Here is an 18,850-nt window from a genome sequence, read left to right on the forward strand (position 1 = left end):
AGCAGCACCCCGAGGGCTTCCCTTGGCTGCTTGTCACCTGTTCTGTAATGGCTTCAGGAGCCCCTCTTCTGAGTGATACTACATCCCTTGTGTACCAAGGCCTCGATGGGATGAGGGTGAAGGGGTTCAGGGCCTGGTAGGAAGTGAATAGAATGGAGGTAGCGGAAGGAGTGATCCATGAGAGAGAGCAGGGCAACACATTCACTGAAGGGAGGAATAGGAAAAAGTGAGAGAGAAAAAAAGCCTTTATAAATAGTGGAATTTAACTTTTGGGAGGAGAGAGAGAATTGATGTTTTCTTAGGCATTTGCCCAGGGGAATGTTTACTCATGGTTTCATAGCCAGAATAAGCTTAGTGTTAAAGTAGAAATGAAGTAATATTTCAGGCAGACATGGACATGATGAAGTATCGTGTAGCATGTGTGTTGGGAACGTGTGTCTTAGACAAAGCATAATGCCACATATATGAAGATGATGCTCTGGACTTTGATGTCTGACGGCAGATTTGTCCCAAGCCGTGCTGCCCTACTTTCTTGATCCTTGTTTTTGAGATGGTTGGTCGGGTTGGGGTGTTTCCTGCAACCACGGAAAAAGTGAATCTTATTGGTTCACTTATGACTAGACTCAGTGTGGTTTGAATGCTACGCTGTGTCTTAAACCTATGCTGGGTTAGGCTTCTAGCATGTTAGATTCTAGACTGGGAAGCTAAACACACACACACACACACACACACACACACACACACACACACACATATCCTTAGAAAGAAATGCAACTAGGACCAGCCAGGCTCTTTCCTGCCACAAAGTCCTTGGGCTTACTCTTCCTTCTGCCTGAAACCTTTATTCCTATTCTCTGTAAGCCTTCCCTTTTCTTATCCTTTACACATCCCCTCTTCAGAGAAATTGTCTGTTACCATCCTATCTCAAATAGACCCCACTGGCATTTCCTCTCTTAGCATCTTCTCAGATACTAATTCTTTTAATGTGCTTATTAATTTGTTTTGTTTTCTCTTCCTCTAGATCCCTCTAACTCCAAAAAGGTAGGAACTGCATCTCTTTGGTTTACCCACTGTTTCCTATACTCTTATCACAGGGTCTGATTCATAAATGGGACTTAACTTTTGTCAGAGGAGCAAATCAATAAATTAACTGCTATGAATTCATATTCTGGATTTTAACAGGTAAAAACATGGCACTACTGGGGAGCCTGGGTGGCTCAGTCAGTTAAGGGTCTGTCTTTGGCTCAGGTCATGATCTCAGGACCCTGGGATCAAGCCCCGGCCTCAGGCTCCTTGTTCAGGGAGGAGCCTGTTTCTCCCTCTTTCACTCTCCCTGCTGTGCTTGCTCTGTGTCAAATAGAATCTTTTTTAAAAATCCATTTTCCACCTTAAAAAAAAACAACCTTGACACTACTGTATTCGGATCTTACCTTTTTAGAATAAGATTTCAAAGTGTTTGGCTATTTAGGAGGGCTCCTGCTCTTGCTTTTCCTTCAAAGTGTCCTGAAGGTGGATGGAAGAGCTTGTGATGTTGCACATTGTTTATGGATTTTTGGTCCTTTGGAAAAGGGAGGAGACCCTTTATTTGGAGAACAATTCTGTCTATAAAGTCTCTGGAGACCCTTTACATTTTCTTTTGTTTTACTTTTTATGCCAATGGTGCATGTTCACAGTCTAGTGACAAGCAATTTGGTACAAATAATAGGAAATATTTGAGGAAGACACTACAGTTACCCAAGGGCTAAAGTCCCTGCTGTCAGAGACATGTCCCTTTAGAGAGAGAAAATGTCACAGTCACCTCCTGGGTAAAGGTGACTACATCAGCCCTCTTATTTAAAAAGAGTTATCTTTTTGTTTTTTCCTGTGCTTCGTTTTACGTATGTTCACTTGAGGTGTGAGCATGTCAGCTCTACTTCTCAGTATGATGATTACAACTAGTTGTGTTTTACCTATTTATATACAACCCAATTTTCAGAAAAAAATGAAATAGTTTATGTATTCTTTTTCTATTACTGCATAACAAATCTATTACTGCATAACAAACTAGAGACTTAAAACAGCACAAACGTATTATGTCGCAGTTTCTATGGTCAGGAGTCTGGGCATGGATTGGCTGGATCCTCTGTTCCAGTCTCACAAGACTGCACTTAGGTGTTGGCCCAAGCTCATTCAGATTATTGGCATAATTCGTTTCCTTGTGATGTATGACTATGGTCCCCATTTTCTTGCTCTCTGTTGGCTAGGAACATTCTCAATTTCTAGGGGATGCTCCTCCCCATAGGTAGTTCATAAGCTACCTGTCTGGTTTCTTCCTCTGCAGGCAGTCAGAGAAACTGTTTTTTTTTTTGTTTATTTGTTTGTTTGTTTGTTTGTTTGTTAGATTTTTTTTTAAAGATTTATTTATTTATTAGAGTCACACACACACGCAGAGAGAGAGAGAGAGAGAGAGAGAGAGAGAGGCAGAGACACAGGCAGAGGGAGAAGCAGACTCCCTGCAGGGAGCCTGTTGTGGGAGTCCATCCTGTGTCTCCAGGATCAAGCCCTGGGCCGAAGGCGGCTCTAAACCACCAAGCCACTGGGGCTGCCCAAAGATTTTTTTTTTTTTTAATTTATTCAGAGAGAGAGAGAGAGAGAGAAGCAGAGACACAGGCAGAGGGAGAAGCAGACTCCACACAGGGAGTCCAACGCGGGACTCGATCCCAGGTCTCCAGGATCACACCCCGGGCTGCAGGCGGCACTAAACCACTGAGCCACTGGGGCTGCCCTTTTTTTTCATTTTTTAAAAAAGATTTTATTTACTCATTCATGAGAGACACACACACACACAGAGGCAGAGTCACAGGCAGAGGGAGAAGCAGGATCCATGCAAGAAGCCCCACCCGGGACTGATCGCGGGACTCCAGGACCATGCCCCGGACAGAAGGCAGGCGCTAAACCGCTGAGCCACCCAGGGATCCTGAGAAACTCTTTTTAAATGGTTCATCTGATTAGGTCAGGCCCACCCTGGATAATCTTCCTTTTGATTAACCTAAAATGACTGATTTGTTTCCCTATCATGTTGCCCTGCCCAGGTTCAGACTGCTTTCTCAGCTGGCTTTTAACAGGTTACTCACTGACTCAGTCTTGCTCTGGCTACAGCCAACTGCTCTTATGGCTACAGCCAGGGTAATCATTCTAAATCTGACCCCTGCCACTCCTTGAGTGGAATCCTTCAATGGCTCCTTGTCCTTCCCAGGATAAAGTCCAAACCCCATGATACGGTTCAAAGGTCCTTCATGATCTGTTCCTCCCCACCCCATTGGCTTCAGCTTTTGGCCCCTTGCTCAGTCCCCCACCCTGCCACCTCACTTGCTCCCCATTTCCTTCCTCTTGGTCTATGCCTCTTTATCTGACCTTATTACATCTCACCTTAGACTTCACTAGCTCTGGGATGCCTTTCCTGCCTGATCCTCCCAAGACAATAGTAGGGACCTTCCCACAGGCTCCCTACCTCCCTACCTCCCTACCTCAGAGTTTACTGAATCAGAGCAATCATCACAATGCAGTGTAATGACCTATTATCTTCCCAATTAGATTGTAGCTGCCCAAGATCACGAGCTGTATCTTTTCTTTTCTACATTGAGCAAGGACTCATAAATTTCACCTGAATGAATGGATGGGCGATGAATGTACGAAAGTATGTGTCTGTGTCGGGGAAAACACCATGACTATACTTTGCAAACATCAGTTTTGCTAAGTAACTATGTATGTACCAGGGAACCTGAAAACAAAGCAAGTGATATTCAGACAGTCTGGGAAAATCAAGTGCACATGAAAACCTCAGGCATAAAGTTCCTCGGAGCCCTCTCAAGAAGCTGCTGCTTTATAAAAACAAAAGGAGAACCAAGGAATATGGGAGTCAAACTGGGAAGAAAGGAAAAATGTAGAGAAAGCATTAAATCATCTGAGGAGGGACACCTGAGTGGCTCAGCAGTTGAACATCTGCCTTCGGCTCAGGACGTGATCCCAGTATCCAGGATGGAGTCCCGCACTGGGCTTCTTGCAGGGAGTCTGCTTCTCCCTCTGCCTATGTCTCTTTCTCAATCTCTCTCTCTTTCTCTCTGTCTCTCATCAATCAATCAATCAATCAATCAATCAATCTTTTTAAAAAATCATCTGAGGAGAGTATTCTCTTTTTAAATGAGAAAAAAATAGATTTTTTTCTGTTTTCCTTTTGACCACAGATTGAGAGATTGCTAAAGTAACAGAAAAATAAATCATGTGTTAATCCTAGTCTTGACAGGCCTCCTGAAGAGGGTGGTTGTCACAGCTAATGCACCTTTTGTCTTCTGATAAGTGTGGGAATATCTGTTGAAAGGAGCAAAATAATTCAATGTTAGTCAGTTAATCAGTCAGTCAGAGGCCGGGGTGGGGGAGGTTGACAGAGTGAGGGGATGTGGAACAAGTGGAGGAAACTGGAGCTTGCCCTGTTTCACCGAGGCAGGGCTCTGAAACGGGGTACATGGCAAAGAACCATCACCAAGCCCCAAGGGCAGGAACCCCAACATACCCAATGGCAGCTTATGAACTTGTGTGCTTGTGATTACATATCTCTTCAAAATCTTTACTAACATCTTCTTCCTCAGTAACATTTTTAGTACAAATGGGTTCTGGGGAACTCAGCAAGGTGGACATTGCTGGATGTCGCTGGCACAGGGACAGGACAGAGTCATTCCATAGAGTCATTTACATCACAGTTACAAACCCAGAAAATGTTTTGAAAGCTCCATGTTGTGTAAAATGCCCATGTATGAAAATAAGTGGCAGTATCTAGGCATTTGTGTATGAAATCCTTTTCTTATTGAGAAACTATTGCTTATTGTTGAAATAGCCCTCTGGGATTTCAGAAGACTTGGTCACTTTGTCTTGCTATGGGAACAGCATCAATTAAGAATCATGTCAGCCTTTCAGTCATTCCTTCAGAAATCTCCCTTGAATGCCTGCTATGTTGCAGGCTTGATGATAGACTCTGGAAGTAGAGTGGCCAACCAGCCGGAACTGGCCTCCAGATGCCATGTGGACTGGCATTGGAGACTTCTGGAGCCAAACCATTCCCCCAGAATAGGAAAATCTTACTGAATACTGCTGAATGGATTCACTGCCACAACAGAGGGCTAACCCTGGAAACAGAGACCATTCTGAATTGTTCTGAATATATTTATGTTTAAATATGTCCCAGATAACAAAATAGAAAGCTTCATCTGATGGGAAAGCAGGAACAAGCCTTTCTAACGTGTGGCCCCAGCACTGGGGATTTCAGGTAGGGACTCTCTGGGGCTGCTTCATCTCCATCTCTTCTTTTCTAGCTGACCCGGGGCTGCACTTTCTTTGGTAAGACTCTGCCTTCATGTCCTGAGTTGGGAACTCTCCTGGTAGGGGTTGCTTGAGGGATGCTTCTCTTGAGATGGAAGTTAACCTGGAAGAAAAAAAAGCAGCAGCTAGGAAAGTAAAGTAGTCAGTTTCCTATACCCTGGAATTGAAATTGGGGAAAACCTGTTTGGACCTGGTTTCACCACAGTTCCAGGTCCTGAGGGCAGGGGACCAAGGAGCATGATCTCAGCAGCACTGGTAGTATCAGGCATGGCTGACAATTCCAAGAAGTGGTTCATAATCACTAGTGATATATACATCACTATATATATATATAATATATATATATATTATATATATATATATCTGAATTAACTTAATATACATTTGTTTTATAAGGATTAGAAGAAAATTACATCTGCATCTCAAATAACAATTTCACTAATATTACTACTTAGGACAGGAGCTATGATTGACGGTGCCATAATAATCCCCTTCATGCCAATGTGTGAATCACAGGCATTGTGCTCTGGCATGCCAATGAATACCTCGACCTTCATATCTAAACCTGCTGCCATAAATGCTTGAAAATATAGATAGTAGAGATGATACAGATTATTAGATGGATTCCTAAATTCCAAATTTCCATATACAATGAGTGCATCCTTTCCAGCAATACACTGAAACTTCCCCTCTGGCCATAGCATGCAGATGTAAAGATAATTCTGACAAGTGTAGGATCTGTTGGCTGTGGAACCATCCGGGGAAGAGGGAGTGGCACAGTGTTCTAACCACACTCCCTTGAGGGATCCTTGGCTTTCAGGCTCTTGGAACCATTTGAGCTGCTGAAGCCAGCTGGGAGTTGAAAAATAGGCAAGAGAGCTCTCCATGGGGTTATTTTCTGCCTCTTCCACAAGAATCCACAGCCAGCTTTTCTGCTAGTTCCCCAAAGTAGAGGAACTCAGAGCAAACTGTACTATATCATTATCATTTTGTATATGGTAATTCAGAGATCCAGGAAAGAGAAAGAGAGAGAGAGAGAGAGAGAGAGAGAGAGGGCAACAAAATAAGGGGATAGAGGAAAAGGAATGGAGGCTGACATCTGGCAGGCTGTGGAGAAAAGCAAAGAGGACACTGGATGACTCTGGAAGATCTTTGAAGGAGTCTTAACTGTAACATGAAAGGCCTCTAGTAAATAATCTCCCCCCACCCCCCAGCCAGATGGATCTCTGCTTTAAAATGAAGAGAGAGGGGTAGCCCCAGTGGCTCAGCCGTTTAGCGCCACCTTCAGCCCAGGGCGTGATCCTGGGGACAGGGGTCCCATGTCGTCGGGCTCCCTACATGGAGCCTGCTTCTCCCTCTGCCTGTGTCTCTGCCTCTCTCTCTCTGTGTCTCATGAGTAAATAAATAAAATATTTTTAAAAAATGAAAAGAGAGATAGATTCTACTATGATTAACAAATGGGTTCTTAGTTGTTTTTCTATCTGGGAATTATATACAAAAGACCATTTTTTTTCTTTCTGAGTTATATTTGACATAATGATAGGTTATGTTAATTTATTTAAAGGCTATATCACAAAGGAAATGAAATCTTCTGAAGTAGAATATATTACTTTTGTGGACTTGCAGTTGTTTGCATCCGGCTTTGAAAACCACTTGTAATGCAGGGCTCACACATGTGGCTGCAGATCAGTCATTTGATTTTTGGGTAGAACAAGAAAAAGGGATGGGAGAAAATGTTTGCAATTTTTTTTTTGTTTGGGTTTTGTTTTGCTTTGCTTTTGTTTATTTGAGAGAGAGAGAGAGAGAGAGAGAGCACAAGGAGGGGGCAGAGGGATAGGGAGAAGCAGGCCCCTCACTGAACAGGGAGCTCATCCTAGGACCCTGGGATCCTGACCTGAGCCGAAGGCAGATGTTTAACTGACTGAGCCACCCAGGTGCCCTGATATTTGCAAATGTCTTATCAGACAAAGGACTAGAACCTAAAATCTATAAAGAACTTATCAAACTCAACACCTAAAAAATAATCCAGTCAAGAAATGGGCAGAAGACATGAACAGGCATTTCTCCAAAGAAGACATACAAATAGCCAACAGACACATGAAAAAATGCTCAACATCACTGGACATCAGGGAAATACAAACCAAAACCACAATGAGATATCACCACACCATGAGGATGGCTAAAATTAACAGGTCAGTAAACAACAGATGCTGGTAAGGATGCGGAAAAAGGGGAACACTCTTACACTGCTGGTAGGAAGGCAAGCTGGTGCAGCCACTCTGGAAAACAGTATGGAGGTTCCTCAAAAAGTTAAAAATAAATCTACCCTATGACCCAGCAATTGCACTACTAGGTATTTACCCCAAAGATACAAACATAATGATCCAAAGTGCACCTGCACCCCAATGTTAATAGCAGCAATGTCCACAATAGCCAAACTATGGAAAGAGCCCAGATGTGTACTGACTGATGAATGGATAAAGAAGATATGGTATATGTTTATAATGGAATATTACTCAGCCAACAAAAATAATGAACTCTTGCCATTTGCAATGATGTGGATGAAACTAGAGTGTATCATGCTAAGCAAAATAAGTCAATCAGAGAAAGACAAATACCATATGATTTTACTCATATGTGGAATTTAAGAAACAAAACAGATGAACATATAGGAAGGAAAAGAAAAAATCAAATAAAACAATCAGAGACGGAGACAAACCACAAGACTCTTAACTCTAGGAAAACAAACCGAGGGTTGATCGAGGGGAGGTAGACAGGGAGATGGGGTAACTAACTGGGTGATGGGCATTAAGGAGGGCACATGATGTAATGAGCACTGGGTGTTATATGCAACTGATAAATCACTAAATTCTACCTCTGACACTAATAATATGCTATATGTTAATTAAGTTTATTTCATTTTTATTTTTTTAAGGATTTGTTTATTTATTCATGAGAGACATAGAGAGAAGCAGAGACTAGGCAGAGGGAGAAGCAGGATCCTTGCTCGGAGCCTGATGTGGGATTTGATCCGGATCCTGGGATCAGGCCCTAAACCAAAGACAGACACTCAACCACTGAGCCATGCAGGCATCCCCTTGGTTGATTTTAAATTAAAAAAAGGGGGTGGGATTTGCTTCAACGTGGATGGAACTGGAAGGTATTATGCTGAGTGAAGTAAGTCAATCAGAGAAGGACAAACATTGTATGTTCTCATTCATTTGGGGAATATAAATAATAGTGAAAGGGAATATAAGGGAAGGGAGAAGAAATGTGTGGGAAATATCAGAAAGGGAGACAGAACATAAAGACTCCTAACTCTGGGAAACGAACTAGGGGTGATGGAAGGGGAGGAGGGCGGGGGGTGGGGGTGAATGGGTGACAGGCACTGAGGGGGGCACTTGACAGGATGAGCACTGGGTGTTATTCTGTATGTTGGTAAATTGAACACCAATAAAAAATAAATTTATTATTAAAAAAAGGGGGGGATTGGGGAGAGAAAGTTGGTTGGGAAACTGGGAAGAGCAGATAACAGGCTGCCACAGTTACTCTTTGTTCCCTGCATCTACAAGTAGAAGTAGTTTATAATGTGTCGGAGCTAGGAATAGAGGGAGGAGAGGGATGGGGGAACTATCTAGAAATTTCAGAAGACTTTTCAGAGGATGTAAAGAACTCTTTATTCAAATCCTTGTGTTAAAATAATGGATTACAAACACGAGTTGTAAGCTTAGCATGAGGCACTGTAACACACTGGCTAAGAAGGTAGCCCTGGAGGCCCAAGAGAGGTTCCAGTGGTGGCTCCACCTAACTGGCTGTGTGACATTGGACACACTTCTTACCTTCTCTATGTTTCAGTTTACTTGGCCATAAATGGGAATATTTACATGCCTCTGACAGAGCTGTTGTTAGGGTTAAATGAGATCATTCTAGAAAGCTCTCATATCATGTCTTCTACATATTAACCATTCAGTAAATGGTACCTGTAACTGTATTTGACTGCACAGAGTTAACAGGGAAAGGAGCGAGTGGGTGAGTAGGTTGGCTAAGCTCTAGGATTGTATAGAGAAGGAACTGGACAGAATGAGGAAGTCCTAGGGAAGAGCAGACTTGTGGGTAACAAGGTCTATAGAACTGTCTCATTACCTTTTCCTCATTTGAGAAACCTGAAGATTATTGTCCATGATCTCTGAGCTTTTTTAGCTCTGAGATCCTACTCTAATATGACCAAAGCTGAAAAGGTCCAGCCCGTAGGTCAAAAAGCTCCTTGCTTCCCGTCCTTCCTACGGAAGACAGCCATAGAGAGTTGAATACTGGAGAGCCACTGGCTCTTTGGCTTAGGTGAGTGGCCTGTAAGACAGTCTGGCACACAGGGCACCAGGAGGGGGCTGCACGCCATCTGGTGGTAGTCTCAGCTGATGGCACAAAAGCATGCAACCCTAGGGTGTCTGTAAGTGGGCAAGGTCTGGGGTTTACAAACCAGCATTTGTTGAGGAGTTTCAGTGTATAGGTCACTGTAAACAAAATGCTTTATATGCACTTTTTCATTCCAACCTCTTATAAAGGAGGTGCTATTATCACCAATTTACAGAGGAAGAAATTGAGGAAGAGTGATTAGGTAATTTGTCCAAGCTCTGTAGACCAATGAGCCAGATTTAGAAGAAAATAGTGCTTTTCATCATTATGCTATGTTAAACAGAAGAAAGAGAAAAGCCAAATGGAAGGGGGAAGGGCATAATAGGAAAATGAAGAAAAACAAGCATATGAGAGCAATGATTTTTTTTTTTTTTAAAGCGAAAGAAGGAAGCTCAGCAGAGACTAGAACCATGCAATAGGTTGGAAGTGATCTTTACAGTGCTCTGCGAAGGTCAGCCTAACTCACCAGTTTTGGTTCCCCAGGGCCCACGGTCACAGTCACTGTCTCCGGCTCAAACCCAGGTGCTGTGGCAGTGACAGTGTAGGTGCCTGGAAGTAGGAGCCGAAAGTAATCTCCATGGTCACCTAAAAGTTACAAGAATATAACTCAGTCTGCTGATTAGAAATCTGCCATTTGGGACCTTGATATGAAAAACCATCAGAGGGTTTTAGCTGACCACAGCTTAATTTTTTTAAAATAGCATGATGAAACATGAAAACAATTTTAGGCTATTTTATATAATAAGAGCATGAGCTTCTCAGCTCATAGGGAGTAGAAGTTACACTGCTCTGTATTGAGAGTATTGTGTTTAATTCTATACTCTGTATTTTAAAACAAACTCAAATCCAGGAAAGAGTCACTAGGAAAAAGGTTGAAAGATCTATGAATGTTTTGCATGATAAAGAAACCACATGAGACTTCTGTTTCAATGTTAGAAAAGCCACTGTGAAGAAATGACATCTATCTAAAAAAAAATAAGAACGAGAACTATGAGTTTAAATTGTAGGATCAAGATTTTTGCTAGACAGAAGCAAAACTACTGTGACAAATAGAGTTATCAAAAAAGAAATGGGCTACATTATGAAATTGTGAGCACTGAAGTAGAGAATGAATGAGCATTTCCAGAAAAGCCACATAGTTGTGCAGTGCACAACCTGCACTGATGGACATGGCTCTACACTAATGGACATCATGGCCGTGGGTTCAAAAACTAGCTTCAGTGGTGTTGTATGTGTGTAACCTTATACTATAGTGGGAGGGCTGGACTAAATGACCACTAAAGTTCTGATTTTGAGAATTCTATTTTTAATATTTCTTCTATCACCTTCTAAATAAAAGGGAAAATAAAACCAAAATAAAGCTTATTTTTCTATGGCAAGGATATAGATTTTGGTTCATGACTTTGTATCTCTTTATATTTTATTTTATTTTATTTTATTTTATTTTATTTTATTTTATTTTATTTTATTTATTGAGAGAAAGAGAGTGCCTGGGACACAGGCAGAGGGAGAAGCAGGCTCCATACAGGGAACCCAATGTGGGACTTGATCCCGGATCTCCAGGATCACACCCCAGGCTGCAGGCAGCGCTAAACCGCTGCACCACTGGGGCTGCCCTTTGTATCTCTTTAGAATCAGTTGTGATCATGCCCTTAAAATTTCTTTTAAGTGTACAACAATGAATAATTGAAATAATAAATGTAATTAAGAATAATACAGACTATAAATATTAAGGAAGTCTCTTCTCTGTCCCCTATTAAATGTCTGTAATTTATTTTAAAATACTTTAGCAAAAGCAGTGAGTTATTATGCATATATTGGGTAGTATAAGTTATACCACAGGGGCTGTCGTTTTCTTAACTGTGGACTTACAGCCAGGAATGGTTACCTAGCATTATATCAGAAAGGCCCAATTCCAGATACAGCTATTACAAGGGCTTTAGCTATCTTTATATGTAATCAACACTAGATGCTCTTCTAAGCAGCATAATGAATGTTAGGCAATGAGCTTTTTTGATGGTGAAATGAGTAATTTGTTAATTTAGCATAATGAGTGTCGAAAGTGGGCTCTTCTTGGTGGAATTAGTGGTATTCAATATATATTGATTGGCTAGAATGTTTCAGAGACATTCCCTGTCTATGCATGAATAAGGTGTAAAAATCTAGCAAACTGTGAAGTTCAGAGGCATGCCCAAGATGTGATGCCTAAACAGTCTTGGGTCCAGCCACTGGTATGGAGGATTCTGGCTGTCTGAGGCCTGACTCTGAGGATAGAGAATCCTGCCTTTAGGATGTTGCTCCTTTTGCCTTGAATGAAACTTTCATGTAAGATGTGCTGGGATCAACCTTTAATAATATTAATTATCTCCTTTAAGTTGAGATTTCATCCAGTTTAAACAGACTATAAGTCTGAACTGTAAGATGCCTGTGTGGTAATAAGCATCAGTGTGATAAAATGTGGCTGAGCTTTGCTTGTATAGAGGTTTGGGAGATAGATTTTACCCACCCCTGAGCATTGGTAAGCTACTGCTCTACATTAAAACCAAAACATCAAAAAAAGAGAAAAAGAAAAAATCTGAGTTGTGCATTATCAAATTTGTCTGGGGTAGTTTGCAACACCTGCACCATGAGATATTCTGTAGCATTGTAGGTTTCAGTTCACTTCCGAGATCTGCCTCTGCCATCACTCTTGCCCTGCAACAAGCCTATAGAATGCACCTTGCTAACTTTTCCCTGGATGGAGATGTAGTGAAATGCCTGGGACAGGGACAAGACTAAATGTCAGTTTTACAGTCCTTTTCTTTTCAACCCCATTTCACACCGGTTTGTGAGCTACCAATAACCTCAAACCCAGAAAACACCCCTAACGTAGTTGTATGGGGCAGTGACTTCTGAATGCTGAAAAGGAAGTTACATCTTCCTAGTCCGGGCCTCTAAGTTCACTGTCCCTATGTCCATCATCCTTCCTTCCTCCTGTCTCCACCTTCAATGTCCTTGCCACCCTTACTGGTCTCACTGGCTTACAAACTGGCCCCCTGATCATGTTAGAAAAAAGGTGAGGACATGAAGGCTTCCTTCTCACCCCACTAAGCAGTGGCCACCTACCTGATGTGATGTCATGGTTAATCCCACTAACAGAAATGACAGCCTCTGCAAGGTTATTATGATTCTCATCAAGCACCATTCCCTTGATGCCCTGGTGGACCTGTAGGAAAGTTTGTAGTGCACAGTTATGACCATAAGACATGTGGTCGTTTTTTGGGAGTCCTCAGAGCCCTTTATCATAGGTTTTTGCATTTGATCTTCACAAAGATTATGGTAAGAGTCCCTTAATTAGCTGGTCTCTCCCCACTCCTGTTCCTGACAATCTCTTCTCAACAGAGAACTCAAAGTGGTACTGTGAAAATCTAAGGCAAATTTTGACACTGGATTTGACTACTCTACTCATGCAAGCAAAATTATACAATATTTGTCTTTTTGTGACTGGGTTATTTCTTTTGGCATACTTTCCTCTGAGTTCTTCCACATTGCCACATATCTCAAAATTCCCTTCTTTTCTAAGGTTGAAGAATATTCCATTGTATGTCTATACCACATTTCATTTATCCACTTATCCATCAGTGGACACTTGGGTTGCAACTTGAGTTACTGCTACCTTTCAGCTACTGTGAATAATGCTGCTATTAATATCAGTGCACAAGTATCAGTGCACAGAGAGAGTATCTCTTTGAGATCCTGGTTTCCATTCTTTTGGATCTATATACAGAAGTGGAGTTGCCGGATCATATAAGGCTATTTTATGTTATATTTTTGAGGAACTACATACAGTTTTTCATAGTGGTTGAACCATTTCACATTCTCAGCAACAATACACAAGGGCTCCAATTCTCCACATGCTTGCCAATGCTTGCTACTGTCTTTTACTGTATTGAAAGCCATCCTAATGAGTATTTGATTTGTATTTCCCTAATGACTGCTTGTTGCAGTCTTTCATTGCCTGTGGCGTTCTCATCTGGGAGCCCTTTTTCCTCTAGAAAGCTTGCATGATTCTGTTTCACCTCCTTTACATCTGCTTAAATGTCGTTTTCTCTGTAAGGCCTTCTTCATTGGATTTTGCATTTAACATGTTCTAAAACTTACTTTGTTATTTTGTTTATTGTATATATCTCCTCACTAAAATATAAGCTCTATATTGGCATATAAGCCTTATATGTTTGCCCATAACCCCCCAACATATAGTACCCTTTCTGACAGGTAATTGCTTAATAATGTTGAATGAATAAATCTGATTGGTAAAAGAAGCCCAGGTGTATGGTATGGAGTCAAAGTAAAAGTCAGAACTGAGTCTCACAAAATTTCTTGCCCATCATGAGAAAACAGTTCTCTTTCCATGACCAGGAAAATTCAAGAATGGGATTTTACCTGTTCTAAGAATTGGATTAGGGCTTCTCGATTACCCAGCCACTCACGCTGTAATTCCTCTTGGCGAGGAAACTTGTTGCAACTCAGTTCCAGCGTGATCTCAAAACAGTTGGTATGGAGATAGTTAAAGTCTTGCATTCCTAAGGGGAAGAAGGCAGTGGCAGATTTGTAGAACCAGGATCCCACCAATGCCCCACCACAACTCTCCATGATCACAATTTCTTTGCTTCCCCCTCCATGACCTTCTATTCTACCTCTAGGTCTCCATTTATTTCTCTCCATAAAATCTTTCCCCAATTCTGTAATGTTCTCTCTTTACAAATTCCCTTTTGTCACCCCCATCCTCTCTTCCTCATTTCATCCCTTAAATTCACTTCCAAAGTCTGCTTGTTAATGGTGCCTTGATAATAGACTTGGCAAGTGTGCTGCTTCTAGGGGGACAGATCTTCTCTTTGGATGATGATGTTCTTCAGATCTTGGGGGTTAGAGATAAGATGAATATCTTGCTTTCACATTCCTCCTCCTATCTGAGAAAACAGCACTAACCTGAGAACAGAAAATGGGGCCCTAAGAAAGCAGAAGGCAGCTGGAATTTTCTTCCATCTAAGGCTTGTCTGTTTTTAGCTTCTGAGTTAATGATTTAAAAAATATGTTCCTGATTTATTAGAGTGGTATTTATATCACAAGTGTATTTGGGTTAAAAAGTATTCATCTAATCAACTTTACCTGCTCTAAGCTGATGAGCATAAGTGGCTGCTATAGAATGAGGAAAGTTGGAGAATTGTACCTCTTATGCTGGACTGCTCTCTGCAACAGAATAATCTAGAAGGCTGTGTCTTCCAGCCAATACAGGTTGCTGGGCCTCCTTAGCTTAAGTTTCAGTAGGTATGGGGTAAGATCCACCCCCTACTCCTGCCAGTTTGCAGTTCTAATAAGTTCCCAGGTGATGCTAATGATGCTGGTCCAGAGACCACACTGTTGTAACAATCATTTTAATGAACTGAATAATCTTGGAATTGTATCACTTATTTTAGGGCAATGATTTTTAATGGAAGCTTGGACCATGCTTTCCCAGATGATGGGAAGTGGGAGGGAGAAACAAGTACAATTTGGAAAAGTAGATTTCATATTTTAAATCGGAGGAAGGACCTATTGGTTTCCTAATGCAAACTAAATAATAATAATAATAAAGATGATAAAGTTCAACAAAATCTCCTCACTTTGTGTTTAAGCAAGTTTTCAGCCACAAGATGTCTATCACCTCCCAGTACATGGTAACTCCCTAACCTTCCTCTTCCCTACTCTTCATAAAACCAGCCATCAGCTCAGCTCTTTTTTTTTAAAGCTTTTATTTATTCATGAGAGACACACACACACACACACACAGAGAGAGAGAGAGAGAGAGAGAGAGAGAGGGAGAGAGAGAGAGGCAGAGACAGAGGGAGAAGCAGGCTCCATGCAGGGAGCCTGTCGTGGGACTCGATTCAGGGACTCCAGGATCTCACCCTGGGCCAAAGGCAGGCGCTAAACCATGGAGCCACCCGGGCTGCCCCAGCTCAGCTCTTAACAGTGAGCTTTCTGTTAGTAATCTTTCTGTCCAGGTCATATTTGAAAGGATGGGAGAGATAGCTGCTAAAACATGCCTAAAAGAACCTGGCTTTCTGCTTCAGCGTTTTTCCTATCTTTAGGTTCCCAATCTACAAAAGTTCATAAACAGTGAACCCCAATGTTGGGGAAGGCCTTCAGTATTGGGGAAGTCTCAAGAAAGAGAGACAGAAACCTCTTGCTGGGGGTTTCTGTTATGCTGTCAATGGCCAATGTCAATGACAAACTCAGGCTCAAAGGAGACAGGCAGGCAGGCTACAGAAAGCAAGCACATAGCAGGGAAACTATTGATGCCCAGGCTAGCTCCTTTGGTCATCTGTTGCTATGTAAGCCATATAGCTCCACGCTACTTAGAAAAGATCCCAATAGGGGTGTCTGGGTGGCTCAGTCAGTTAAGCATCTGCCTTTGGCTCAAGTCATGATCCTGAGGTCCTGGGCTCAAGCCTGAGTCAGGCTTCCCCATCAGCGGGGAGTCTGCTTCTCCCTCTCCCTCTGCCCCCACCCCTTGCTTGTACTCTAGCTCTCACTCTCTCAAATGAATAAATAGTCTTTTTTAAAAAGACCCTAATAATTAGGGCACCTGGGCGGCTCAATTGGTTAAGCATCTGACTTCTGATTTTGGCTTAGGTCATGACTTCAGGGTTGTGAGATTAAGCCCTAGGTTGGGTGTCGTGCTCAGTGCAGAGTCTACTTGAGATTCTCTGCCTCTTTCTGCCTCTCACCCTTCCCTGCTAGTGCTCTTTCTCTCTCTCTCTAATAAATAAATAAATAAATCTTTAAAAAAAGATCCTAACATTAATAAGCCAGGCATTTCCAAATGCTTTATGTAATTTTTAAATTTAATATTCACATCAAAATTACGATGCAAGTATTTCTTTCCTTCCTTCCTTCCTTCCTTCCTTCCTTCCTTCCTTCCTTCCTTCCCTCCCTCCTCCCTTCTTCCTTCCTTCCTTCCTTCCTTCCTTCCTTCCTTCCTTCCTTCCTTCCTTCCTTCCTCCCTTCCTGAGAGCATGGGAGGGAGAGGGAAAAAGAGAGAATCTTACACAGGCTCCAGCATGCAACCCAGTGTGGGGCTCAATCTCACAACCCTGAGATCACAACCTAGCCAAAATTAAGAGTCAGATCCTTAACCGACAGAGACACCCAGGCCCTTGCAAGTATTATTATTCTTAAAGCACAGATGAGAAACCGAAGTACAGAGAGGTTAAGTAATTACCCTGAAGCCACATAACTGGTAAATGGGCAAGCTGGGTTTCAACCCAATTTACCCTTACAGCCACATTCTTAATCATCATTTGACTTCATTATTTCCCTCCTATGCCCTAATCTACTAGGTAAACCACCAGTTTTAAAGGACCACAAGGTGTCCCTACCTTCATTTTAAAGAATCACAAGATGACATTAAATGCCAACTTAAGAGTTCTCCATTTCTCAGATCTCTACTTGAATGCAAAATTCTATGGTATTCCTGAGAAAAATGATTATTTATTTATTTAAAAAAATTTTTTTTAAATTTATTTATGATAGTCACACACACACACAGAGAGAGGCAGAGACACAGGCAGAGGGAGAAGCAGGCTCCATGCACTGGTAGCCCGACGTGGGATTCGATCCCAGGTCTCCAGGATCGCACCCTGGGCCAAAGGCAGGTGCCAAACCGCTGCGCCACCCAGGGATCCCGAAAAATGATAATTTAGAAAGAGAAATGAACCCTATTCCACTTCAGCTTGCAGCACTGTTGCACCCAGGACTCTTCTTACCCTTGCTGAGAGAATACCAGGAAGCCCCATTGGTGATGCCATCTGGGAAGTAATCCCCACAGTTCCAACCTTGGTGCATCCATCCATGTGCATAGGAGTAGATCTTGGCCAGCTGTAGGTAGAGCAGGTAGAAAATGACCTGAGTATTCCCAACTCATATGGCACTGCTCATACTCAGAAGTAAGGTGACACCACAAAACCCCACTATGTATAACCAACTGATTACTTTAGTGAAAGAAAATACCAGCAGGCATAGGAAGATGGTGTGTGTGAGCACATACATGTGTTGGGGGGGGCATGTGTGGAGGACTAGAGTTAGAAGAGCTGTATTCTGATTTTTCCACTATCTTAAGGATAAATTTCTTCAAGTGAAAGTGAGGGGTGACACTAGATGATATATAAACTCCTTTCTACATATACCGTTTTCTAGCTGAGTTTTATGACAGGTGGGATACTCACCATTACACTAACAAGGACGGCAAGCTTAGTTTTATGAAAGAAAACAAAGGAACAAGATAGGCCTTTGCCATGCAAAGAATTACAGTAGTCCCCCCTTACCCATGGTTTTGCCCTCTGTGGTTTCAGTTACTCATGGTCAACTGTGGTCTGGAAGCAGATGATCCTTCTGACAATATGTCAGAAGGTCAGTAGTAGCCTAATGCTAGGTCACAGTGCCTACGTCATTCACCTCACTTCATCTCATCATGTAGGCATTTTATCATCTCATATCATCACAAGAAGGGTGAATACAGTACAGTAAGATTTTTAAAAAAGATTTGTTTATTTATTTTGGAGAGAACATCAGAGAGCACAAGCACGCCCACATGTAGGGGGAGGGGCAGATGGAGAGGGAAAGAGAGAATCCTCAGACTAGGGGCTGAGCGCAGAAACCAAGAGTCAGATGTTCAATTGACTGAGCCACCTAGGTGCCCCTACAGTAAGATATTTTGAGAGAAAGGCCATATTCACATAACCTTTATTATGGTATATTGTTACAATTGCTCTATTTTATTATTAGTTATTATTACTGTGCCTAATTAATAAATTAAACTTTATCATAGGTATGTATAGAAAAAATTATATATAGGGTCCAGTATTATATACAGGGAGGAGAGGAATATACGCGGAATCTCTTTAATTCTCTTTCTTTTTTTTAAAGATTTTATTTATTTATTCATTCATGATAGACATAGAGAGAGAGAGGAGGCAGAGACACAGGCAGAGGGAGAAGCAGGCTCCATCCCGGGAGCCCAATGTGGGACTCGATCCCGGGACTCCAGGATCACACCCTGGGCCAA

At 41.9% G+C, this 18,850-nt stretch overlaps 1 protein-coding gene across 1 annotated transcript in view; it reads right to left on the bottom strand.

Annotated features, from left to right (window-relative positions):
* Window positions 1-5,178: 5,178 nt before the first annotated feature.
* CPN1 (carboxypeptidase N subunit 1) overlaps window positions 5,179-18,850 on the bottom strand; it is a 28,147-nt gene continuing 14,475 nt past the window's right edge. Inside the window, exons 5-9 of the mRNA XM_025991955.2 lie at window positions 17,553-17,664; window positions 14,188-14,327; window positions 12,871-12,970; window positions 10,232-10,350; window positions 5,179-5,455 (exon numbers count right to left, since the gene is read on the bottom strand). Coding sequence (XP_025847740.1) covers window positions 5,342-5,455; window positions 10,232-10,350; window positions 12,871-12,970; window positions 14,188-14,327; window positions 17,553-17,664 — 585 coding nt within the window. The 3' untranslated portion in view covers window positions 5,179-5,341. The remainder of the gene's footprint in view (window positions 5,456-10,231; window positions 10,351-12,870; window positions 12,971-14,187; window positions 14,328-17,552; window positions 17,665-18,850) is intronic.

This window comes from Vulpes vulpes, chromosome 15, assembly GCF_048418805.1.
Source record: "Vulpes vulpes isolate BD-2025 chromosome 15, VulVul3, whole genome shotgun sequence".
In the NCBI taxonomy this organism is placed as follows: Eukaryota; Metazoa; Chordata; class Mammalia; order Carnivora; family Canidae; genus Vulpes; species Vulpes vulpes.